This window comes from Capricornis sumatraensis, chromosome X, assembly GCF_032405125.1.
Source record: "Capricornis sumatraensis isolate serow.1 chromosome X, serow.2, whole genome shotgun sequence".
Lineage (NCBI taxonomy): Eukaryota > Metazoa > Chordata > Mammalia > Artiodactyla > Bovidae > Capricornis > Capricornis sumatraensis.
Genome location: NC_091092.1, coordinates 41,313,581 through 41,333,994, shown reverse-complemented (window position 1 = coordinate 41,333,994; position 20,414 = coordinate 41,313,581). Strand labels below are relative to the sequence as shown.

The following is a 20,414-nucleotide window of genomic DNA, read 5'->3' as shown; positions in this document are numbered from 1 at the left end:
TGCTGCGATTCATGGGGTTGCAAAGAGTCGGACACTACTGAGCAGCTGAGCACGCACATATGCACGCATATGCATGTGGAAACCTCTAGAAGAATATATATCAAACTTAAAGATGATTCTCTCTTGGAAGGATAAGATGATGCAAGAACTTGTGCTGTATGCTTTGATTATGTCTATATATTTTAATTGTCTTCAATGAGCACTGTTTTTTTTGGTAATTAAAAATATGAGTAAAAAATATGAATTTGCCCTTAATTCAACTGCCCTATTGTAATTTTTTTTTAAGTGTATAAAGTAGGGGCAAAAGCCCTGCAAAATTTCCCATTTCTTTAAGAAAATATTCCATTATCAGGATAAGGAAAACGAAAAAAAAAAAAAAAGAGAGAGAGAGATCAAAACCTTTTCCCCCTTTGGTAACAGTGTTCTGGTCTTTCTACATGAGAAAAGATAAAGAGGAGAAAATGAAATCTGTTTCTTGTTTTTGTTTTGTGTTTGTTTGCCTTGTTTTGAAAGATGAGTAAATGCACAGAGGTCTGGAACCATGAAGCCAGCAAAGAAACCACCTCAGTAGTGAATTAGTGTTCCAGTTGAAGTTGATAAAGCCCCACACTGAAAGGCAGAATTGCCCAGGATTGTAAATATCTCCCTTTCTCATGCTGGTGAGGATGTCCATAGATAGCTTGAAACTTCAATCTTGAAGCAAAAACCTATGTCTTATCCTGGGGGACCACGTTAAAACCTTCCCTTGAGCTGCTGGTCTGCCTCCCTGTAGAGAACAGAGCCAGAAGCTGGCAGGTATAATTTATGCTGCAAATGGGTTGGGAAAGCCTTTTCAGGAGGAGCTGGACTGCCCAGACCTGCAGGAAACGATGGGAGGAGAAAGTGGAGAAGGAGGAAGAAGCAAAGAACATGTAAGAGTCTTTTTCCTTCAGATGAATAGAAAGCACACTCAGAATTAAGGACCCTCCTGTGTGCTTCCCTGGCCAAGACCCAGCACCTCCCTTAGTGCTCATCTGGACTCTACACTAGACGGAGGGCAAAATAAGGGCAGAGACCTTGTCTCTGTCTTGTTCATTGCTATATCCCCAACACTGAGAAAAAAGGAATGGTGAATTAACACTTGTTGACTTTTTTAAAAAAAACTTCACAATATTTTAGTGGTTTTGCCATACACTGACATGAATCTGCCCCGGGTGTACATGTGTTCCCCATCCTGAACCCCCCTCCCACCTCTCTCCCCATCCCATCCCTCTGGGTCATCCCAGTGCACCAGCCCCGAGCACCCTGTATCATGCATTGAACCTGGACTGGTGATTCATTTCACATATGATAATTTACATGTTTCAGTGCCATTCTCCCATATCATCCCGCCCTCTCCCTGTCCCACAGAGTCCAAAATACTGTTCTATACGTCTGTGTCTCTTTTGCTGTCTCGCATACAGGGTTATCGTTACCATCTTTCTAAATTCCATATATATGCATTAGTATACTGGATTGATGTTTTTCTTTCTGGCTTACTTCACTCTGTACAGTAGGCTCCGTTTCATATACACAATGGAATATTACTCAGCCATTAAAAAGAATACATTTGAATCAGTTCTAATGAGGTGAATGAAACTTGTTGACTTTTGAATGAATGTTCTCCAGTACAAGTAGACTCTATCTGGAGTAGTCTACCTTTGTACCACGCAGTCATCCCATGGGCTGGAAGGCTAAAGGTAGCTTGTGGTCGGCTCGACCATGTGCCAAATACAGTCAACTTGCACTTTGCTTGGGGCTCTCTTGTGACAAACCTTTCCTTTACCTTCATATTTCCAGATACAGCCAAAAGGCAGCGAGGAATGGAATGAAAAATCAGTTCAACCTCCATGAGCTGAAAATGAAGGGCCCTGAGCCAGTGGTCAGTCAAATTATTGACAAACTGAAGCACATTAACCAGGTATGTATGTATCCAGCAAAAACAGATATGGCAAAAAAATTGAGCAATGGATGATGCTGTGTTCAAACTATATTCTTGGGCTTTTGGAAAGGCAGCCATGTTCATTTTCTTCAGAGTCTCTCTGCTAAAAAGGACTTCTGACCTTTGTTTTTCACCCCATTTTTAAATTATAAAGAAAATATTGCAACATAAGAGAAAGCTTGGAAAACAGAAGGAAAAGTATTTGTCTCAACCCCACTAGTCCATCCTGTTTTCATTTTTACGTATTCTTTTTTAATATTTGGTCAGAAAATCACACATAGGCTTTTTACATAATTGGAAGTATATTAGTGATTTCTGCTTCTTAAAATTAACACTGTATTGGAAACACTTCTTCATGTTGCCACAAATCTGCATTCTAATCATCTTTTGTGGCCCCGAAAGATTCCTTTGAGTGTTAATTATAATTAATTTGCTTTTGCTATGCATTCAGATTGTTTCAAATGTTTACCATTAAAGAAAGCGACCTCCTGCATAGTGCTGTCTCCTGATCTTAGATCAATTTGTTAACATACTGGAGTTATGGGGTTAAAGGATATGAGCATTTTACTGCATGTTTCCAAACTGCTGTCCAATGGGGATGTGACAGCTTTCACTGCCACCAGCAAGATACGAGAGGACCAGCTTCACTGCACCCATGCCAACTTCTGAGTCACTGCCATGCACAGAGCACCCACAGATTCCCTTGACTTCCACACAGTTTTTCTTCTCAGGAGTTTAGTAACTGAGACACAAATAGAAGTTAGTTGTACCATCTGCTTGTGATTGCTTTGTGGCCACAGTTTAAAAAATGCCATCAAAAATGCCACCAGATACCAGAGTGGCAGTGTTCCTACCCTATGGTCCCTGGGTGGGAGGACCCTGGCACCACTGACTTCTATTCATAGCTGAGGAAGGACTTAATGAAATTAAACTCCTTCTGCAAGGACAGAGGCTTCTGTAGGATGACATTGGCATGATTTTGTCTTTTCCTGTGAAGTTTAGCAGTGAAATCTTTATGGTTTTTAGGAAAAATGTTTGGAATGGCTTCCTAATAGTGACATATTTCATGGCGAATGGCATTGTGAAAGTATTTACTACGCTTTTGAGTGAGATTCCTCCAGAGGCTAATAAAGTGCTCTGCTCTCCATGAGCACTTAATAATTAGTTGTTACTGCTTCTGAGCACAGAATAATGGCAGTATTTGCATAACAGAGCCTTCTTTTTGGTGAACTCACAACCTCACTAAGTTCTATAAAGCCTGGTTACATACAGGATGTTTCAAAACACATCTCTGAAGAATACAGAGCACAGTGTAAACCTCCCATTGCTGATGGTGTGCTTTACCTGGGGACAAAGGCAGTGTTTCTTTGAATTATTTCTAAATTATCTCAAACCAAATGTGTCTGGGTGACTCCACTCGACTGGTTAGATCCAAGCACTGGTAAGGCCAGAACCTCAGGCTCCATCTCTGTGCCCCTCCTTTTAAATGAAGAATAGTGTCAACAGATGTCTTTGGTCACCAGACGTGAAGGAATACCTACTATGTGCTCAGCCAGGTGCCAGGGAGTTTGAGGATTCAAAACGAGTCTGGCCTGTTTTCATACCTTCCTTGGAGGAGAAACACATGTTTAAATACAAAGAAAAGGCAGCCAATAATGAAGAAGAGCTAGACAGGGCTGTTGCTCATCAGTTTTGGGGTGATTTGCTTAGGCCTGAGTTGGGCTGGGCTACTGTGAGAAGGATTTCGTAAGAAATATCAGGGAAAGACCTGTGGATGGAGCCCCACCCTGTAAAAAGGGAAAGCTGCATCAGAGCATATGATCTGGCAGTCACTAAAAGTGACTATTTATAGCAAGCCCCTCAGTAAAGACTTTGGGTGTTTAATAGTAATGCTCTGGGAGACCATGTCGTATAGTGAATAGAACATGGGCTTTGAATCCACGTGGATCCCAATTCAACTGTGGGTCTTACTAGATATATAACTTTGGACAAATCATTCAACCTCTCGGAGCTTTAGTTTTCTCATCTGTAGTATTTAGAGTTAGCAAAATAGTTCCTTACAAAGTTATTGTGAGTATAAGAAATTATATCTATGTATCTATATTCATATCCCATTATATAAAATGTATGTATAATTATACATTTTATATATATGCATGTGTATATACACATACACACACACACACATAATTGCATGTGCATGACACAGTTAAGGTGATTACTATAGTCAGGATGTCCTCTGTAGTCAGGACTTGCATGAGTCTGAAAGAGAACAGTATTCTAATACTTTTTCCCAGTCTAATTCTGCCACCCCAATTTTGGGTGGATCAAAGAGATCCCTTTGATACATCTTTCTCTCCCATGTTGTTTCCTTCTTTCTCTTCCTGCTAACTTTCAGCCACAAAAGATGAAGCCTCTTTATAGGTAGGGAGGTGTATATTGTCAGTGTCGGAAAGGTCACCATTATAATTACTTTCTCCTACCTTTGCCATGGACATATGTGTGGACATTTTGGGTTCCTTTATAAATACCATTGAGCAACCAATTAATTCTCATTGATAGACCAGTTTTACCTGTTTAAGTTGAGCTGTTAAAATTGGTTGGGCTCCAAACACCCACGCTGGTTTTTTCTTGTCTCATCTGTATTGCTTTACATGGCCAAAACATATCTTCTTTCAGACCTTCAGTAAAATTCATATTTTGGCCATGGTTCAATCTGAAAGTGAGACACTTTGGGGAAGTCATAATGAAGAATGGGATGATGATGATGATAATGTGTTGTATTTGTATAGCATTGAACCATATTTCAAAGTGCTTTTATGTCCTAAAAGTCTAACTGCTCGTATTAGAAAAAAAAATATCCAGCCTGGAATTGTATAAGATACAGTACTGTCAAAGAATCATTCTTTTCAGGAACTCATTGTTACCCTTGGGTATTATTTCATCCTCACTGCCTCCTGGGAGGTAAGTGATAATGTTTGTACCTTTTTTTATAGCTAGGGAAACTGAGGCAGAAAGCCATTAAGGGCTGTGTGGGCATGCTGCCAAAACATCCAGTAAGTTCAGTTGAAAATTCAACCAATCATCCAGATGTTGTTTCCTAGTCACTGCCAAACATCTGGATTCACTGAATGCCTGGCTACAATTGACCTAAAGTTATACTGATGAGGAGGTAGAATCAAGTTAACTTGCCTCAGTTCACGTGTAAGTGAGTGGAGAATCCAGGAGTATGTTATTTTCCTAAGCTCCTTGCTTGGTGCTGCAACTGTTGAACTACAGTAGGATGCTCCAACATATGCAACTGTAAGTACAGAGCTACTTTTGTCTATGCATGCATGCCCATGTGTGTCCATCCAGATGGACTGTGGCTAGGCCGTTTACGAGCACATCCCCAAAGACCTCTTCACTTTCTTCCATGGAAATTCTCAGCTGCTTCCTTTCAAGTTATGGTTGCTGTTGATAGGATTTGAAATAATATATTCACTGAGGGAGTAACGTAACATTATTTCCGTATTGACAGTCCCACGATGTAACCTGGAGGGGACGTGTTCAGGGTCAGGCCCGGGGCCCCTTTCCTGGGAAGACCTGCAGGTGTGGAATGTCCTCCCTTCCTCCTTCCAAACCAGAGTTCTTGTGTGACATTCCCACGATTGGAAATGAGGACCCTTTTATTTCCTTTTCGGTTTCTAATTTGTGTGTGAGGATTTATTGTCTTGTGTTAGGAGAGGAATTGAACTCTTAAGTCCTCAGTGTCAGTCCTGGAATTTGCTGGGCCATGTTGCTTTAAAAGAAAAATTGTGTTTTTCTTAATATCCTGCTTCAAGGCTCCTGCATGGAGAGAAGACCCCACAAATACCAAGAATGATCATGATACACTCTTACCCATAGGCCACTGTGACCTATGTGTCCTCTAACTCAGTTTGTTGGTAACAGTTTCTAAGAGTCGCTGTGTTGTTAGCGTTAATGTTGCAAACCTTAAACTACTACAGAAGCTATTGTTTCCAAGAAAAACCTAGCTGTTTATTATTTTCCCTCAGTTTTAGTTCGGGTTCAAATGAAATTCCAGAAATTGTTTTCCTGCCTGTTAGAAACAGTTGAAGCCAGAGCAGTCAATACCTGCTCATTTGGTGTCAGAGCTTTTCATTCAAAGTTGGATAGTCTCATCTGTTTGGGATGGTTGAAATGTCCTGCTGAATGGTGGGGGTGTGGACGAGATGGCCTCTTAAGATTCCTTCCAGCCGTGTGATTCAGTGATTTGTGGCTCAAGGTCAGGCTTTAACCCAGCACCCTCTTGTGAGCAAGTCTTGTGACTTTATTCTCTGCCCTGCCACTCTTTTTTAAACACCCTGTTGCCAGGTCACCCCTTTCTACTTTGTAACCTCTCATCTTTTCAGAGATTCTTCCCTTCCCACCAGTCTTCCAGCCTGGGCAGATGGAACTTAAACTTGCCCTTCCCCCTACCCAATTCTTCTGTTCTCCTGCCTTGTTCTCATTAGGCCATGAAAACATTAAACTACAAAAACATTGTGCATTTATCACCCTCCTCCAGAACCAGATAGGTGATCTGTCTTCAGATCTTGTTAGCCTTGTGACTCCATATGAATGATAATAATTCTGCCATCAATTTGCGCTGCACAATTCAGTTTGTAAAGCTCTTTCATGAACATTACATGAACTGATCTTCACAGTGACTCAGAGAAGCAGACATTATTACCTAGATTTACCAGATGAAGAACCTATGGGCACTGGACATCTAAGTGACCTTCATATAATAAGTGGTCAAACTAGACCTAGAATCCAGGGGGACTGATTTCAGTCTCTGTGCTCTTTCCTTCTATGTCTTTGAAGACACAGCATGCCTTGCTATGGTTAGCGTGATCCATATATAAAAGATGTGCAGAAAGAAGTACAAATAGCAGAAACTCCTTAATTTGTCTAACGATTTCCAAGTCCCTAATGTAGTAATGTCTATGGTCTGAAGCTCTAAAATCGGCAGCAGAGAAAGAGTAAGCATGTTGTTTACCAAGCGTCCACTGGGAAGAGCCCTGGAAAACTGACCACAGTTATGTATGGTGTGGAAACTGAGGCACTTTGTGACATAGACAGCAGACAAACTTTCTATTAGCTATCTCTAACTCATAAAATGATTTTAAATGGCCAAAGAAAAATTTAAATGTCAAGCAGACAGTGGAATGTCTCCACTTCCATCCCTCTTCATAAATACATGAAAAGTATTTTTAAGATGCCTGACAGATTATTTTGGTATTGTGAAAAGGCACTGACTTTGAAATAGAAAGTTGCAAGTTTAATAAGTTAATTAATAAAGTTGTTACATGTCAGAAAAGTACCCAGGGCATACCTTAGCATGTAAGTTTTAAAAATCTTTAAATGAATCTCAAGCATGATCAAAAATTCTTTGAGTAACTTTTTTTCTCACGATAAAACCAGTGAGAGTCATAAAATGCTGGCCTACTCCAGTGGTTGCTAGAAAAGGTAACACTGATCTAAAATTTCTAAACCAAAGGAGAAACCTTTTGAGAGTCAAATTTAAATAAAAGGCCTTTCCAAATGAAATTATGTCCCAGTGTCTCTCACACTTCTTCACATACAAATAGTGTAGCAGAACTCTAATAATTGCCATTTCCATATGGAGTCAGAATGTGTGTGTGTGTGAAAGACATAGCATCTACAATGGCATGTTAACAACAGCCAATGAATGACTTCTGAGTTACAAAAGAACAATGCAAGTTGGTCTTCAAATACCAGACCTAGACTCTGTGGAGCTAAATATGATTTCATGAAGTAAAAGGGAATTAGCTGATGCATTCCAAAACACATTTATCATTAAAAAATCTTCTGTCATTTTGCTTAATAGCTTGAAAAATAATTACAATGTCTGGTGGCTTTGGGGAGCATGTGTTTTTAATATCTTAATTACTATGTACAGTTTAATACTGTACCAAGATGAATTCCCAAGTATTTCATATTAAATTTCTTGAAAATGAACTATTTGCTATTTTAGAGGATACAGGATTAAAGATACTTAAATTGGGTCATGTATTTTAATCTTTGCCCATTAAGTTAAATTATTCAAAAGCAGAAGATAAGTCAAGAGTGGTAAGCCAAAATGTTGATAGCAACAACATTTGCTGGTGATTGTGGCTTATCAGTGAAAGGAAATACATGATCTTTTTTCATTGCAGTATCGTACTCTTTCATAAGGTTTTTTTAGTAAGAAGTATTGGAAGTGTTCAGAGAAGGCAATGGCACCCCACTCAAGTTCTCTTGCCTGGAAAATCCCATGAGCAGAGGAGCCTGGTGGGCTGCAGTCCATGGGGTCGCTAAGAGTCAGACACGACTGAGCAACTTCACTTTCACTTTTCACTTGCATGCATTGGAGAAGAAATGGCAACCCACTCCAGTGTTCTTGCCTAGAGAATCCCAGGGATGGGGGAGCCTGGTGGGCTGCCGTCTGTGGGGTCACACAGAGTCGGACACGACTGAAGCAACTTAGCAGCAGCAGCATTGGAAGTGTTAGCTATGGAAAGACAAGTTCTACATATGAAAAGGAAATTCTGTCAAACTATAAAGGCTATTGAGTTTACAAAGTTCAAAATATATTTCCAAAATATCTATGAAATCCATAGAGTCTCTTATTTACATCTACCTGCTGGCCAAATACAACACAGCAAAAATAAATGCTTACAAATGATTGCTCTCTACCCCTGTAAACCTGTATTATAAGCAGTATTTTGGTGCATGTATGTTCAAATACTATTCGGAAATTCAGAGACAACTTTTATCCTGATATATTTATGAACATATATGTATCCTGCTGCTGGATTGTCAGCTCCTTAAGTCTGAGATCATGCATACAACTCTGTTTTCTATAGCACCTAACATAGTGGCATATACAGAGGAGTCCCTCATATACAGTATTTTATGCTGCTGCTGCTAAGTTGCTTCAGTCGTGTCCGACTCTGTGTGACCCCATAGACGGCAGCCCACCAGGCTCCCCCATCCCTGGGATTCTCTAGGCAAGAACACTGGAGTGGGTTGCCATTTCCTTCTCCAATGCATGAAAGTGAAAAGTTGAAGTGAAGTCACTCAGTCGTGTCCGACTCTTCGCGACCCCATGGACTGCAGCCTACCAGGCTCCTCTGTCCATGGGATTTTCCAGGCAAGAGTACTGGAGTGGGGTGCCATTGCCTTATCCACAGTATTTTATAGATCAGTTCATTCAAAGAAGTTAATCTTTGTTACCCTAAATTTGTTTATGAACTTTGATTTAATTTAAGGTACTTTTCACATTCAATATTAACCAGTTTTTGTGCTAAAGAAGAGGGTTATGTAAGTGCACTGTTAGAGTTGGCAGGGATGTTTCGGTCATAAGGTCCAGCCCTTTGATTTTATAGACGAGGAAATGAGAACCTAGAGAGAGAAATGACTTGTCCAAAGTCACACTGCTAGTAAATGACAAAGCTGGGCCTGGGAAACAAACAGATTGATAGTTTGTAGTGCCTTTGCTCTGCTTCCAAAGGCTCTTGTGTAATGCAAAACATGCTTGTAGACATGCAAGCACATTTTCTTACACAGAACTCCCAACCACAGCAGAAGCCCCTACTGAAGCAGTTCATCTTTGGAACAAAAATGGGCATAGCAAGAGACAGGAACTTGCTAATTATTTATCTCTTGTCATATCTATTAACTAGTGTTTGGTCATAACAAGCACGCCTCAGTGCCTCCTGCCTCATTAAACCCAGTGAGCGGTGGTTGCACATGGGCTCGGGGCCAGGGCAGGGGGCTCTCTGCTGGGATCACTGGACCCAAACCGGGCAGAGTCAGCAGGACCTATTGCTCGTGGTTTTATGCCCACTCACACAATCTGATTTGGGCTCCTGTCCACATTCAGGATTAGTCATTAGTCATCCGTTCACTCTCATGCTTGTATCTCAACTCCTCCACCTTCCTGGGTACCCTATAATGATTTATCCAGTGCTTCTCCCTCCTTCTAGAATGGCAAAATTAGCATCATATTAGTCAGTGGGCTTATGTGTCAGTTAGCTCAGTTGTCAAGGCAGTGTGTTCAGATTCTGTTCCACGGAGAGCAGAGATGTGGGAAACGTGCTGTGGGGGTAATTCTGCGTCCCCCATTCCTATTTTAACCAGAGTGTCTAAAATCTGCTTTACATATGGGTCTTCTAAATAAGATTTCACTTAAACAAAGGGCTTCAACTGCTAAAACAATAAAAACTCTCAGAGTGCCCTTGAAGCTAATATTAAAGGTTTAATCCCATATGGAGCCATTTCTTCATGTGAGCATTCACTCAGTGAATGTACTAAGTATCTACAATACACAAGGCAGTCACAGAATGCCTTCCAATCTCCATCTGCCATTCCTAAAATGAACTGTTAGTTAAAATGGAGACAATATGGAAAGTATGAATGGGTTGGTGGAGACGTTATTCCTACTGGAAATGATATTCCCATTGGAAGGCCCGTTATTCTCATACTGGTGAGCCAAAAGTATCTTCTTTGAAGCTGAAAGACCAAAACAAAGTTTTCCTTGCCCATGTCATTAGGATTTTGACAAAATTCAATGGTAATGAAACTAACTTCTGAATAGACAGCAGATACGTTTGCCCCAGGATGCAGCCCTATGTTAATTGGCTCAACCAAAAGTTTGGCCTTACTCCTTTATACCCATGGTTATTGAGACCTAGGGCTTCCCAGGTGGCATTAGTGGTAAAGAACCAGCCTGCCAATGCAGGAGACTTAAGAGACATGGGTTCAGTCCCTGGGTCGGGAAGATTCCGTGGAGGAGGGCGTGGCAACCCACTCCAGTATCCTTGCCTGGAGAATCCCATGGACAGAGGAGCCTGGTGGGTTGCAGTCCATAGGTCACAGAGTCAGACACGACTGAAGTGACTTAGCACACACACACACACACACTGAGACCTAACCTTCAACTGTAAGCTTATTTGACATATGGCCAGGGCTGTTTCCACATTCTGTGTAGGCTCAGTGTTAGTATTTAGTGAATGTAAAGTAATAATAATGGGGTCAGTTCTGTGTGCCTAACTATATGCTTTCTTTAGATAGCAACCACGGTAATTTTGCATAGCAATTTTTGAGTGGAATATTTCCAGCAGAGTTGTAATTAATATTCAAAGAAAAAATTGTGTTATTATTCATATGTACTTCATTTTCTTGGATAATTTCCTAATATAGTTAAAGATGGTCTTATTTGTTTAGTTGATCTGTGTTATTTACTTCATAGTCCGTATCTTGCTAGCTCATCACTGCACTATGGGTAAGCAGTTGACAAGACCAAAACAGCTAAGAGAATTGCCATTGTGATAAGTCCTAGATAATGATGCCCAAATTCAGATCAGTTTATATCCGATGATAACCTGAAGAGTCTTCTGGTTATTCTCATGGTATCACTATTAGCAAATTTTGAGTCATCACAGCAGAAGAAGAGCCAAAAGACTGGAGACAGGCACAAAGTTCTACCCTCACCTTGAATAAGGAGGGGCAGTTGGATTGTGGAAACCACACATCAGGGAACCTGGTATCACATCTTCCCCGAAGTCTAGACCAGAATCTTGGAGACTGTGAGCTTCCAGATACCATGGTGATGGTTACTAGGAGCCACTTTGGGCTCACTCAGAACAAATCAGACCACTTCCCCTTACTTATGGGTACATGTGATATAGATATGGTATACCTAGATTTCAGCAAAGTGTTTGACAGAAATCCCTATGATCATTCTTAAACAAGTGACACAAAATGTTGGCTTAAGTAATCATATGGTTTGGGGAATGTGTAGCTAATTCAGCATCATTCCTAAAGAGTATTTTCTTAATGTGTCAGTGTTAGCCTGGAGAGAGGCTTTTAGCTATTTGCTTTGACCTTTACTGCCTAAAGTTTTACCAGTGACTTACTACAGACAAAGACATACTTCTAATATTTAGTGATGGCATGAAGCTAGGTGGGGTTAGCCGATGCCTAGATAACACAATCAGGATCTCAAAATAGCTCAGTAGGATAGAATGGCAGAGAAAACTAGCAAGGTGAAATGTTTCAAGGAGAAATGGGAAGTACTACATGAAGATTCACAAACATGATTTAGCCACTGTTTTGATGTTGTGGCCATTATTGGGGGGTGGGGGGAACGGAGGCAGGTAAATATATACATATGTGTTGGAGTAGAGGAGGGAGAGCATGCAAGTAAGTAGCTAGAGAAATACTATCTATCCTGTTTAAAGGTTCAGAAGAACTCTTTGAGGATTGTAAGGTTCACTATTCCACATGAGTTTTTAATAAACCAATACTACCTGTTTCCATTGTAAAGTCTTACTGGTATGTGACTTAGAGTCATAATGAGAAATTGGAGGGCCACAACACTATATAATCTAGTTTGGGGGAAAGTACAAAGGCTTTAGAACCGAACATAGATCTATGTTTAAGTCCCAGATCTGTCACTTTGTGATTGCCTAGCTTATGGCCGAATTAGTTAACCTCATTGTACCTCAAGTCCCCTAATCTGTGAAATAGCTATGCTGCAATCTATCGTGAAGATTTAATAGAAGTGTTAGAGATAATACATGTAGTAGCACAGTAAATCATTGGTCTCCAACCTCTTTGCCACCAGGGACCGGTTTCATGGAAGACAATTTTCCATGGAGTGGGGTTGCGGGGGAATGGTTTTGAGATGATTCAAGTGCATTGCATTTACTGAGCACTTTGTTTCTTTTTAAAAAAAATAATTTATTTTAATTGGAGGCTAATTACTTTACAATATTGTAGTGGTTTTTGCCATACATCGACATGACTCAGCCACGGGCGCACATGTGTTCCCCATCCAGAACCCCCCTCCTACCTCCCTCCCCATCCCATCCCCCAGGGTCATCTCTGTGAGTACTTTATTTCTAATCTAATGCTGCCACTGATATGATGGGAGGTATGGGTCCGTGGCCTGGAGGATGAGGACCCTTGCAATAAATTATAGCTACTCTTTTTCTTCATGTTATGATAGTCTGAAGAGTTAACATAAAGGAAAGTCACAGGTAACCTTTTAAGTAACTTGATTCACTGTGCCTCAGTTTATCAGTTTTTGGAATGTAGAAACTATAACTTTTCTAGGTTGAATTATTGTTTAAATGATTTTAAATATAATTATCTCAACCATAAAGATTCATGGAAAAATATGTCTAGCTCCTTGACAGATTTTTTAACTAATGTTCAGTTTGGCTCAAGGTAACTGAATGGAAAATGAAGATGATAAATTTAAAAATTATATATACATACATATGTGTTAATATGTTCATATGTGTATGTACACACACACACACACACACACACACATATATATATATGAAGGAGCGTGTGTTTAAATTAAGTTCCTCAGATTTTTCCAAGTTTGAACTCTGCCCTAAAGTGGAGGATCTATAAATAGGCAGGCTATCCTTAGAGTATAACTTAGAGACCATGATCCAGAAGTCCAATTTTAATCTTCAGCCCCACCAGGACCTTTCATGGAAGGATGGTATCAAGTGAAAAGACTTCAGAGCTATAAAGTTCAGGGCAAATTAATCTGCATTCCTTTTGAACATCTTGCTCTCTGGTTAAAGATGGTGAGCAGTTCCTATATTTAAAACCCGGCTGACATGTTATCCTTATTGGCAGATGTCTCACAGGAGGTATTTAGAATGATTTTGAGTGGCATATAATATGTTCATGAATGTGTGTGTGTGTATTTCACATGCCGACAGAGCAGAAAGAATTCACAGGGCTTGGGGTTACTGAGCTTTCTTGAGACATCATCACTTTCAGCTGTCGGGGTGATGTCACAAATGCCAGGAACACTGCCTAGGCCCAGATTCCCAAAGCTCAATTTCGCATTGCAGAGTCTAAGGCAGACAAGACCCCTTCCATGGGCTCTGCCATCTAAGAACCATGGAATTTGTTAGCTACATGCTGGGACCAGCCGCCACTTGTTGTCAGGCAAAAAGAGAGCTGCCCCCTGCTGCCTGAGCCTTTATCCCTGCCTGGGATACCATGGAAAATGGGGAAGGAATCCAGACTCATTAATGGGCTGGTACAAAAGATTAAGCCAAGCTAGAGGCAGTTTGTTATAGCTGCATATGGATTCTTGAAGGCAGTTGAAGGATCTCCAGACCAGAATCCAGTGGCGCTGTTGCCTTTGTTCGCCAGACCCAAGTATATGATAAGGGTGTCCCTGTAGGGAGCAGTTTTCTTATTGCTAGTTTCTATTTTACAGAATGTCATTCCCCCGGCTAGTGTAGCAAATTGGTTGATCAATAATTGTAATCTGATAACCCACAGTACCAATTATTGTTAAAGCTACAGGTTTTATTGTAAGAGGCTGAGAGGGAGCTCAGGTCTAAGCTTCTACTTGGATGAACAGTCTTTGTTCTTATCTGTTGTTCTTGGAAATCAGTTAAACCATGATTGCTTCTGTGACTCCTTTTCAAAATGAAACTCAATCAGGAAAAAAAGTAAAACATATATATAATTTATATTATATATATATATATATATATATATATATATATATATATCCTCACTGTTCATTTAGCACTTATTTATTGAATGCACACCTTAAGTGCAATGCTGAGTCTGGTGGGCTCTGTTGTTAAGATATAGAGAATTCCTCCTTCTTGTATAGACTTCTCACATATATGTGTATCATTATCATTTGAATTCATTTGTTCGCTATTGAGCAGCTCTATGTACTGCAGGTAGGGGCTGTGGACAAGGGTATAGGAATAAGTTTAAGCACAATTCTTGCTTTCAAGGAGGGTGATGAAAACATACCTACATAACTATAATCCAATGCATAGTGTAAGTGTCACTAGACAAATATAAACCAAGTACTCTGCTCACCCAGAGAAGGGAAGGATTAATTTCAAGACTTCAAAAATAGGTAGCCTTTAAGCCTTTATGGCTTTGAAAGATGAGGAGAATTTTGACAGATAGAGGTTGGTGGGAAGGATCTTCCTGGCAGAGAAACGTGGCACAAAGACATAAAAGTGCATTGATAGCCAGAGTGGAAGAGGATGTAAGTAGTGAGAGATGAGACTGAAAAGATGGTATACTGCAAAATTTGGGAGGGTCATGAATAGTATAGAGAATCTGAATTTCCCTCTGTTAGCAGTGGAAGTTGGGGTGGGGGGCCATGCAAGTAAGTAGCTAAAGAAATACTATCTATTTTCTTTAAAGGTTCAGAAGAACTCTTTGGGGATTGTAAATTTCACTATTCCACGTGACTTTTTAATAAACCAATACTACCTGTTTAATAAACCAATATTCCCTGAGCTAGTGCAGGGGCTGGAGCCAGAGTGACGAGGTCAGATCAGTGTTTTATGATGTTAACTCCACGAGGAGCATGAAGGGTGGCTTGGACATCAGAAATTGGAAGCAAAGAGCTCAGTTAAGCTTGCTCAGGTTCACGAGGCAAAGATGCAAAGCTTTCTACTAAAAATCATTCACCTTCCTTTCCCACAGTTCAGGGGATGAAAACTGCTCTGTACCTAGTCGAGCCAGTCATCTTCTGGCTGTTAGCCAGGACATAGGGAGGCTGGAGCGTGCATTGGTTCGGGCTTCAAGAGTGAAGGTAGCATGTGTGACCTCACAGCAGACCAGTACCTAACTCAGGTCTCACAGAAAAAAAAAAAATTATTTTTAATTCTGGTATTTCATTGAACCTGAAGTAGAAGTTCTCACAATAGAGTATTTCGAGTCCCTGGTGAATGTGTTAACTATTGCTTTTTAATCAATTTGTTACACACTTTTTTATTCAGGATTCCAATTAAAAGTGGCTCCTTGGCTGTTGAATGTTGAGCGTCATCCATTCACCGAAGCCTCAAAAATTACCAAAACTGTGAGAAAGCGTGAGAGAGATTATAGTGGTTTTTCTTCAGCTGCCACCGTGGGTGCTTAGATGTGTTGGAGAGACGACTGTGTTTCGTGACAGCCTCACAAAGAGCAGGGGGGGGAACCCGAGGGAACCGATGACTGTTCGCCTTCTCCAACCTCCTTAAAACACATTTTCCCATTTGTTACCAACTCCTATGTCTTTCTAATTATGGCAGCTACTTATAGTTTCTGCTGTTTCCCTAGAATGGGCTTCAAGAACTTTATACACTTTATAAAGTATAGGGCCCTGCTTGTTCATTTTACTCAAACGTCTGCTGACAATGAGCTGAGCTGACCTGACCTTTTCGCTGAGGCTGGCTGGCTGGCAGGCACTCGATACCACTTTTTCTCTCCACCTTAGCACTCTTGTGCCCTTGCTGGTCAGAGCAGATACAGAGAAGGCAGGCAGTGTAAAAGCTTGTTTATAGCACTTCCATAAGGGTAGGGTCTTATCTGCCCCACTCACCACTGTATCTTCTGCTTCTAGAACAGTGCCTGGCACATCTTAGGCAATGACTTTTTATTGCGTGAATAAGTGAAGTATTCTGTTCCAGCTTTTGAACCAGCTGTTTAACTCCAGTGTAGGGAGTCTGTAAGTTTTATCCTACACGTTTCACCATGGAATTTTGGGAGCAGAAAACTCGCTTTCTAGTTTCACAGCCACACAGACAGAGGGGAAATTCTGACCTAGAATGGACCATGTGCAATGTCTCACTAGTACTTGATTGAGATGATGAGATTTGGGACTTTTCAGCTAAGATGATTAATGAGATTTTTGGACTTAGAGTTGAGTCTGTATTGGGTTGAGACTTTAAGGAATATTGGGATAGGGCAAATGTATTTTGTTCATAGGGAGATAGTGTGCATGCATGAAAGAGAGAAAGCAGGGGCATGCTTTCCAGCATTAAAAAAATTATTAAATATTACATTACAGTTTCACCTTTAAAGTATGTACAGGATATGCTAAATCTGCCAGAACCATCTAGAATAGTGCTTCCTTCAATGTAAAATTTTATTTTACTTTTTCCAGTTTTACTGAGTATAATTGACATATAACATCGTGAAAGTTAAAGATGTACAATGTGTTGATTTGATACACTTCTATATCATAAAATGATGACCACCATAGCATTAGCTAACATCTCCATTCGATCACATCATTACCATTTCTTTTTTATGATGAGAACATTTAAGATCTCTCTTTCTTCACTTTCTTGAGAAACATGGTGGAATTGTACCGTGTCCACCCCATGAGTCCTCTATTCCATTTGTTCAGAACTTGGCAGAACTTGGAAAATTCATGATCTCACTGTTCTGTCTTCCTTTGTTGACCTTCATTTGGCGGCTATGCCATGGTTCCCATCCAGTGCAATGATTTTTGACAGAGACCCCGACCTGCTCTCTCCTACTATGCCTACTCTGTCTCTCTAAAATACAGTATTGAGAGGAGATGGGAAACCTACTTTATCTGCCAGAGCCTGAGTAACAGGAACTTCATTTTCTGGCTGTCTCCTTTCTACTTCAAGCTCAGCTTGTTGAGGCTTGAAGAGCTAAGGTGAAATTGTAATTCATGTCCTTGTTTTATTTCTCAACTCATCTTCCTGGATTCTGAAGACTGTGATGGTTTCTGCCTCAGGTATATGTAGGAAACTTTCTTATTTGCAGGCTACGAAAGTGAATCAAGTGATCAAAATGTTTATCATCATCTATCCTGTTTACACATATTTCTTGTGCTTTTCTATAGGAAATAGTTTCTGTAAGGGAAGACAAATGGGTCTGTGATCTTATCTACTCTCAGCGTCATCTAGTCCTGATCTCTCTTCCCTGAAGCCCGTCAATCACCAAGTGCTTTCGTGTCATTCTTTGTAACCTTCTTTGTCTGAGATCGTTTTCTATCTGTATACCAACACCCTTTCTCCAGGCCTGCCTTACTTCACTTTCAAGCCCCTGCTGGGCACAGTGACTAGAAAAATCGATGAGACACTCACTGCCCTTGGCTTCTAGGGATGGGCAATCTTTTCTTTTTAAAACATCTTTGTTTTCTTATAGCACTGAAGTCTCCAATATGACTTTACATTTCACTGTATATTTTTCTTTTGTTGATCCATTTGTGCAACTTCTGTCTCTACCACAAATATACTTGTTGCTTTCCTTTTATAAGTCCCCCAAATATGGGACTTGACTCCCACTTATGCCATGCTACCTTCTCTGAGACGAGGAATCTCTTTGCCCACAACTGCTCGCGTCTCATCTTCCTATCCACCCACTCTCATATTCCATAAGTTAAAATTTTTCTTATAGGTTGGTTTTTTTTCTCTGTGCCCTTAGTGATGATTCTGTCTTTAATAGAAAGTTAAAAGATGACTCCTGGAGAAAGACAGTGATCAAGACTACATAGCATTTATCAAGTACTTGCTGAGTGCTGGTACTACTGGGTGTTTCAAAACATCTAATTAAGAAGCACCATGTTTGCTATATGCTCCTTCTAGATTTTAAAAAATCTATAATCTATAAATGCTTTTGGCTTGAGAACCATACTTGCTATGTGCTCCTTTCTAGATCAAAAAAACTCCATAATCTATAAATGGTTTTGGCTAGTGATAATGAACAGCAGCACTTTTTATTTCAAAGCAAAAATACCAGAAGTTTGGAAAGGAATTTGCAAGTTGTGTTGTAATGCAACTGATCTCTTTCTTCCTGAGAAAGTTGGTTTCTTGCCAGAGCGTTCAATTCAGGCCCACGCAAACTACGTGTATTTATAGAGGGCTGAAGGAGGAAGAAAACATGATAAACTTTTCTCCCCAGTACAGCAGACAATGGTAAATAATCACCAGGTGATACCACATAGCACACAACTTGGGGAATCAAATGCCATCTTGGTATATGGCAGCCAGGCATCTACTAGGTTGAAGGGTTCCCCCTTGCCCCTGTAGGCAGACAGTTGAGGTCTGGAGACTCAGAAATGCTATTCTGGATGATGGCAGGCCCTCAGAGGTTTCTTTGAGCACTCTTAGTGTGGGGGACGTCTAGGAGAATATACTCCCTAAAAGTGCCTCCAAATTTTTCATATAAAATGTTAAGAAAATCAGAATTTCTGCATTTAAAGTGCTTTAAGGGGCTTCCTTGTTGGCTCAGATAGTAAAGAATCTGCCTTCAATGCAGGAGACCTGGGTCAGGAAGATGCCCTGAAGAAGGGAATGGCAACCCACTCTGGTATTCTTGCCTGGAGAGTCCCGTGGACAGAGGACCCTGGTGGGCTACAGTCCATGGAGTCACAAAGAGTCAGACATAGCTGAGAGACTAACACACACAAAGTGCTTTAAAGTGTATGAGGCTCTTTAATTTACATGACTGTGTGTATTTCTCACAAATATTCTGTGAGCTGGTTATCATTCATTTCGGTTCAGTTTAGTCACTCAGTCGTGTCCGACTCTTTGTGACCCCATGAATCAAAGCACGCCAGGCCTCCCTGTCCATCACCAACTTCCGGGGTCCACCCAAGCCCATGTCCGTCGAGTCGGCGATGCCATCCAACCATCTCATCCTCTGTTGTCCCCTTCTCCTCCTGCATTTAATCTCTCCCAGCATCAGGGTCTTTTCAAATGAGTCAGCTCTCTGCATCAGGTAGCCAAAGTATTGGAGTTTCAGCTTCAACATCAGTCCTTCCAATGAACACCCAGGACTGATCTCCTTTAGGATGGACTGGTTGGATCTCCTTGCAGTCCAAGGGACTCTCAAGAGTCTTCCAACACCACAGTTCGACAGCATCAATTCTTCGGTGCTCAGCTTTCTTTATAGTCCAACTCTCACATCCATACATGACTATTGGAAAAACCATAGCCTTGACTAGACGAACCTTTGTTGACAAAGTAATGTCGCTGCTTTTTAATATGCTGTCTAGGTTGGTCATAACTAACTTTCCTTCCAAAGAGTAAGTGTCTTTTCATTTCATGGCTGCAGTCACCATCTGCAGTGATTTTGGAGCCCAGAAAAATAAAGTCAGCCACTGTTTCCCCATCTATTTCCCATGAAATGATGGGACTGGATACCATGATCTTAGTTTTCTGAATGCATTACTATTCTCTTTTATAGATGAAGATATTGACACTCAGATTTTAAGTGACTAAATGGTTGCATTTACTCTAAGTTCTGTGATCTTTCTTCCACTCTTTGGAGGGAAGAAGAACCATTAAGACAGTCTTAATATATGGCAGGTCATTGGAAGTAGCCTGGAACCAGTAGCTCTACCTGTAGCAATTTCTGCCAGGGCAAGAGTGTGACAGTCCACAAAGATGTGTGTCTAAGGCTATTTCAATGGTGGTGTTTGCATGGAAAAATAAAATTATGTGTACTATGCCATTTTTATACAATGGAATAATCTGCAGCCATTAAAAATATTGTTAAAATTTTGTTATAGATAGAAAGCTATCCGTGATATCCTGTGAAGTACAAAAAGCAGCTGATGAGACAGTACTACAGTACAATCCAATTTTAACAAAAAATTAGCACA

General features: G+C 40.5%; 1 protein-coding gene across 3 annotated transcripts in view; it reads left to right on the top strand.

Annotated features, from left to right (window-relative positions):
• Positions 1–20,414, top strand: part of GPC3 (glypican 3) — a 458,636-nt gene that overhangs the window by 336,709 nt on the left and 101,513 nt on the right. For all 3 annotated transcript variants that reach the window (XM_068962139.1, XM_068962138.1, XM_068962137.1), the window contains one exon: positions 1,819–1,939. In XM_068962139.1, coding sequence (XP_068818240.1) covers positions 1,819–1,939 — 121 coding nt within the window. The remainder of the gene's footprint in view (positions 1–1,818; positions 1,940–20,414) is intronic.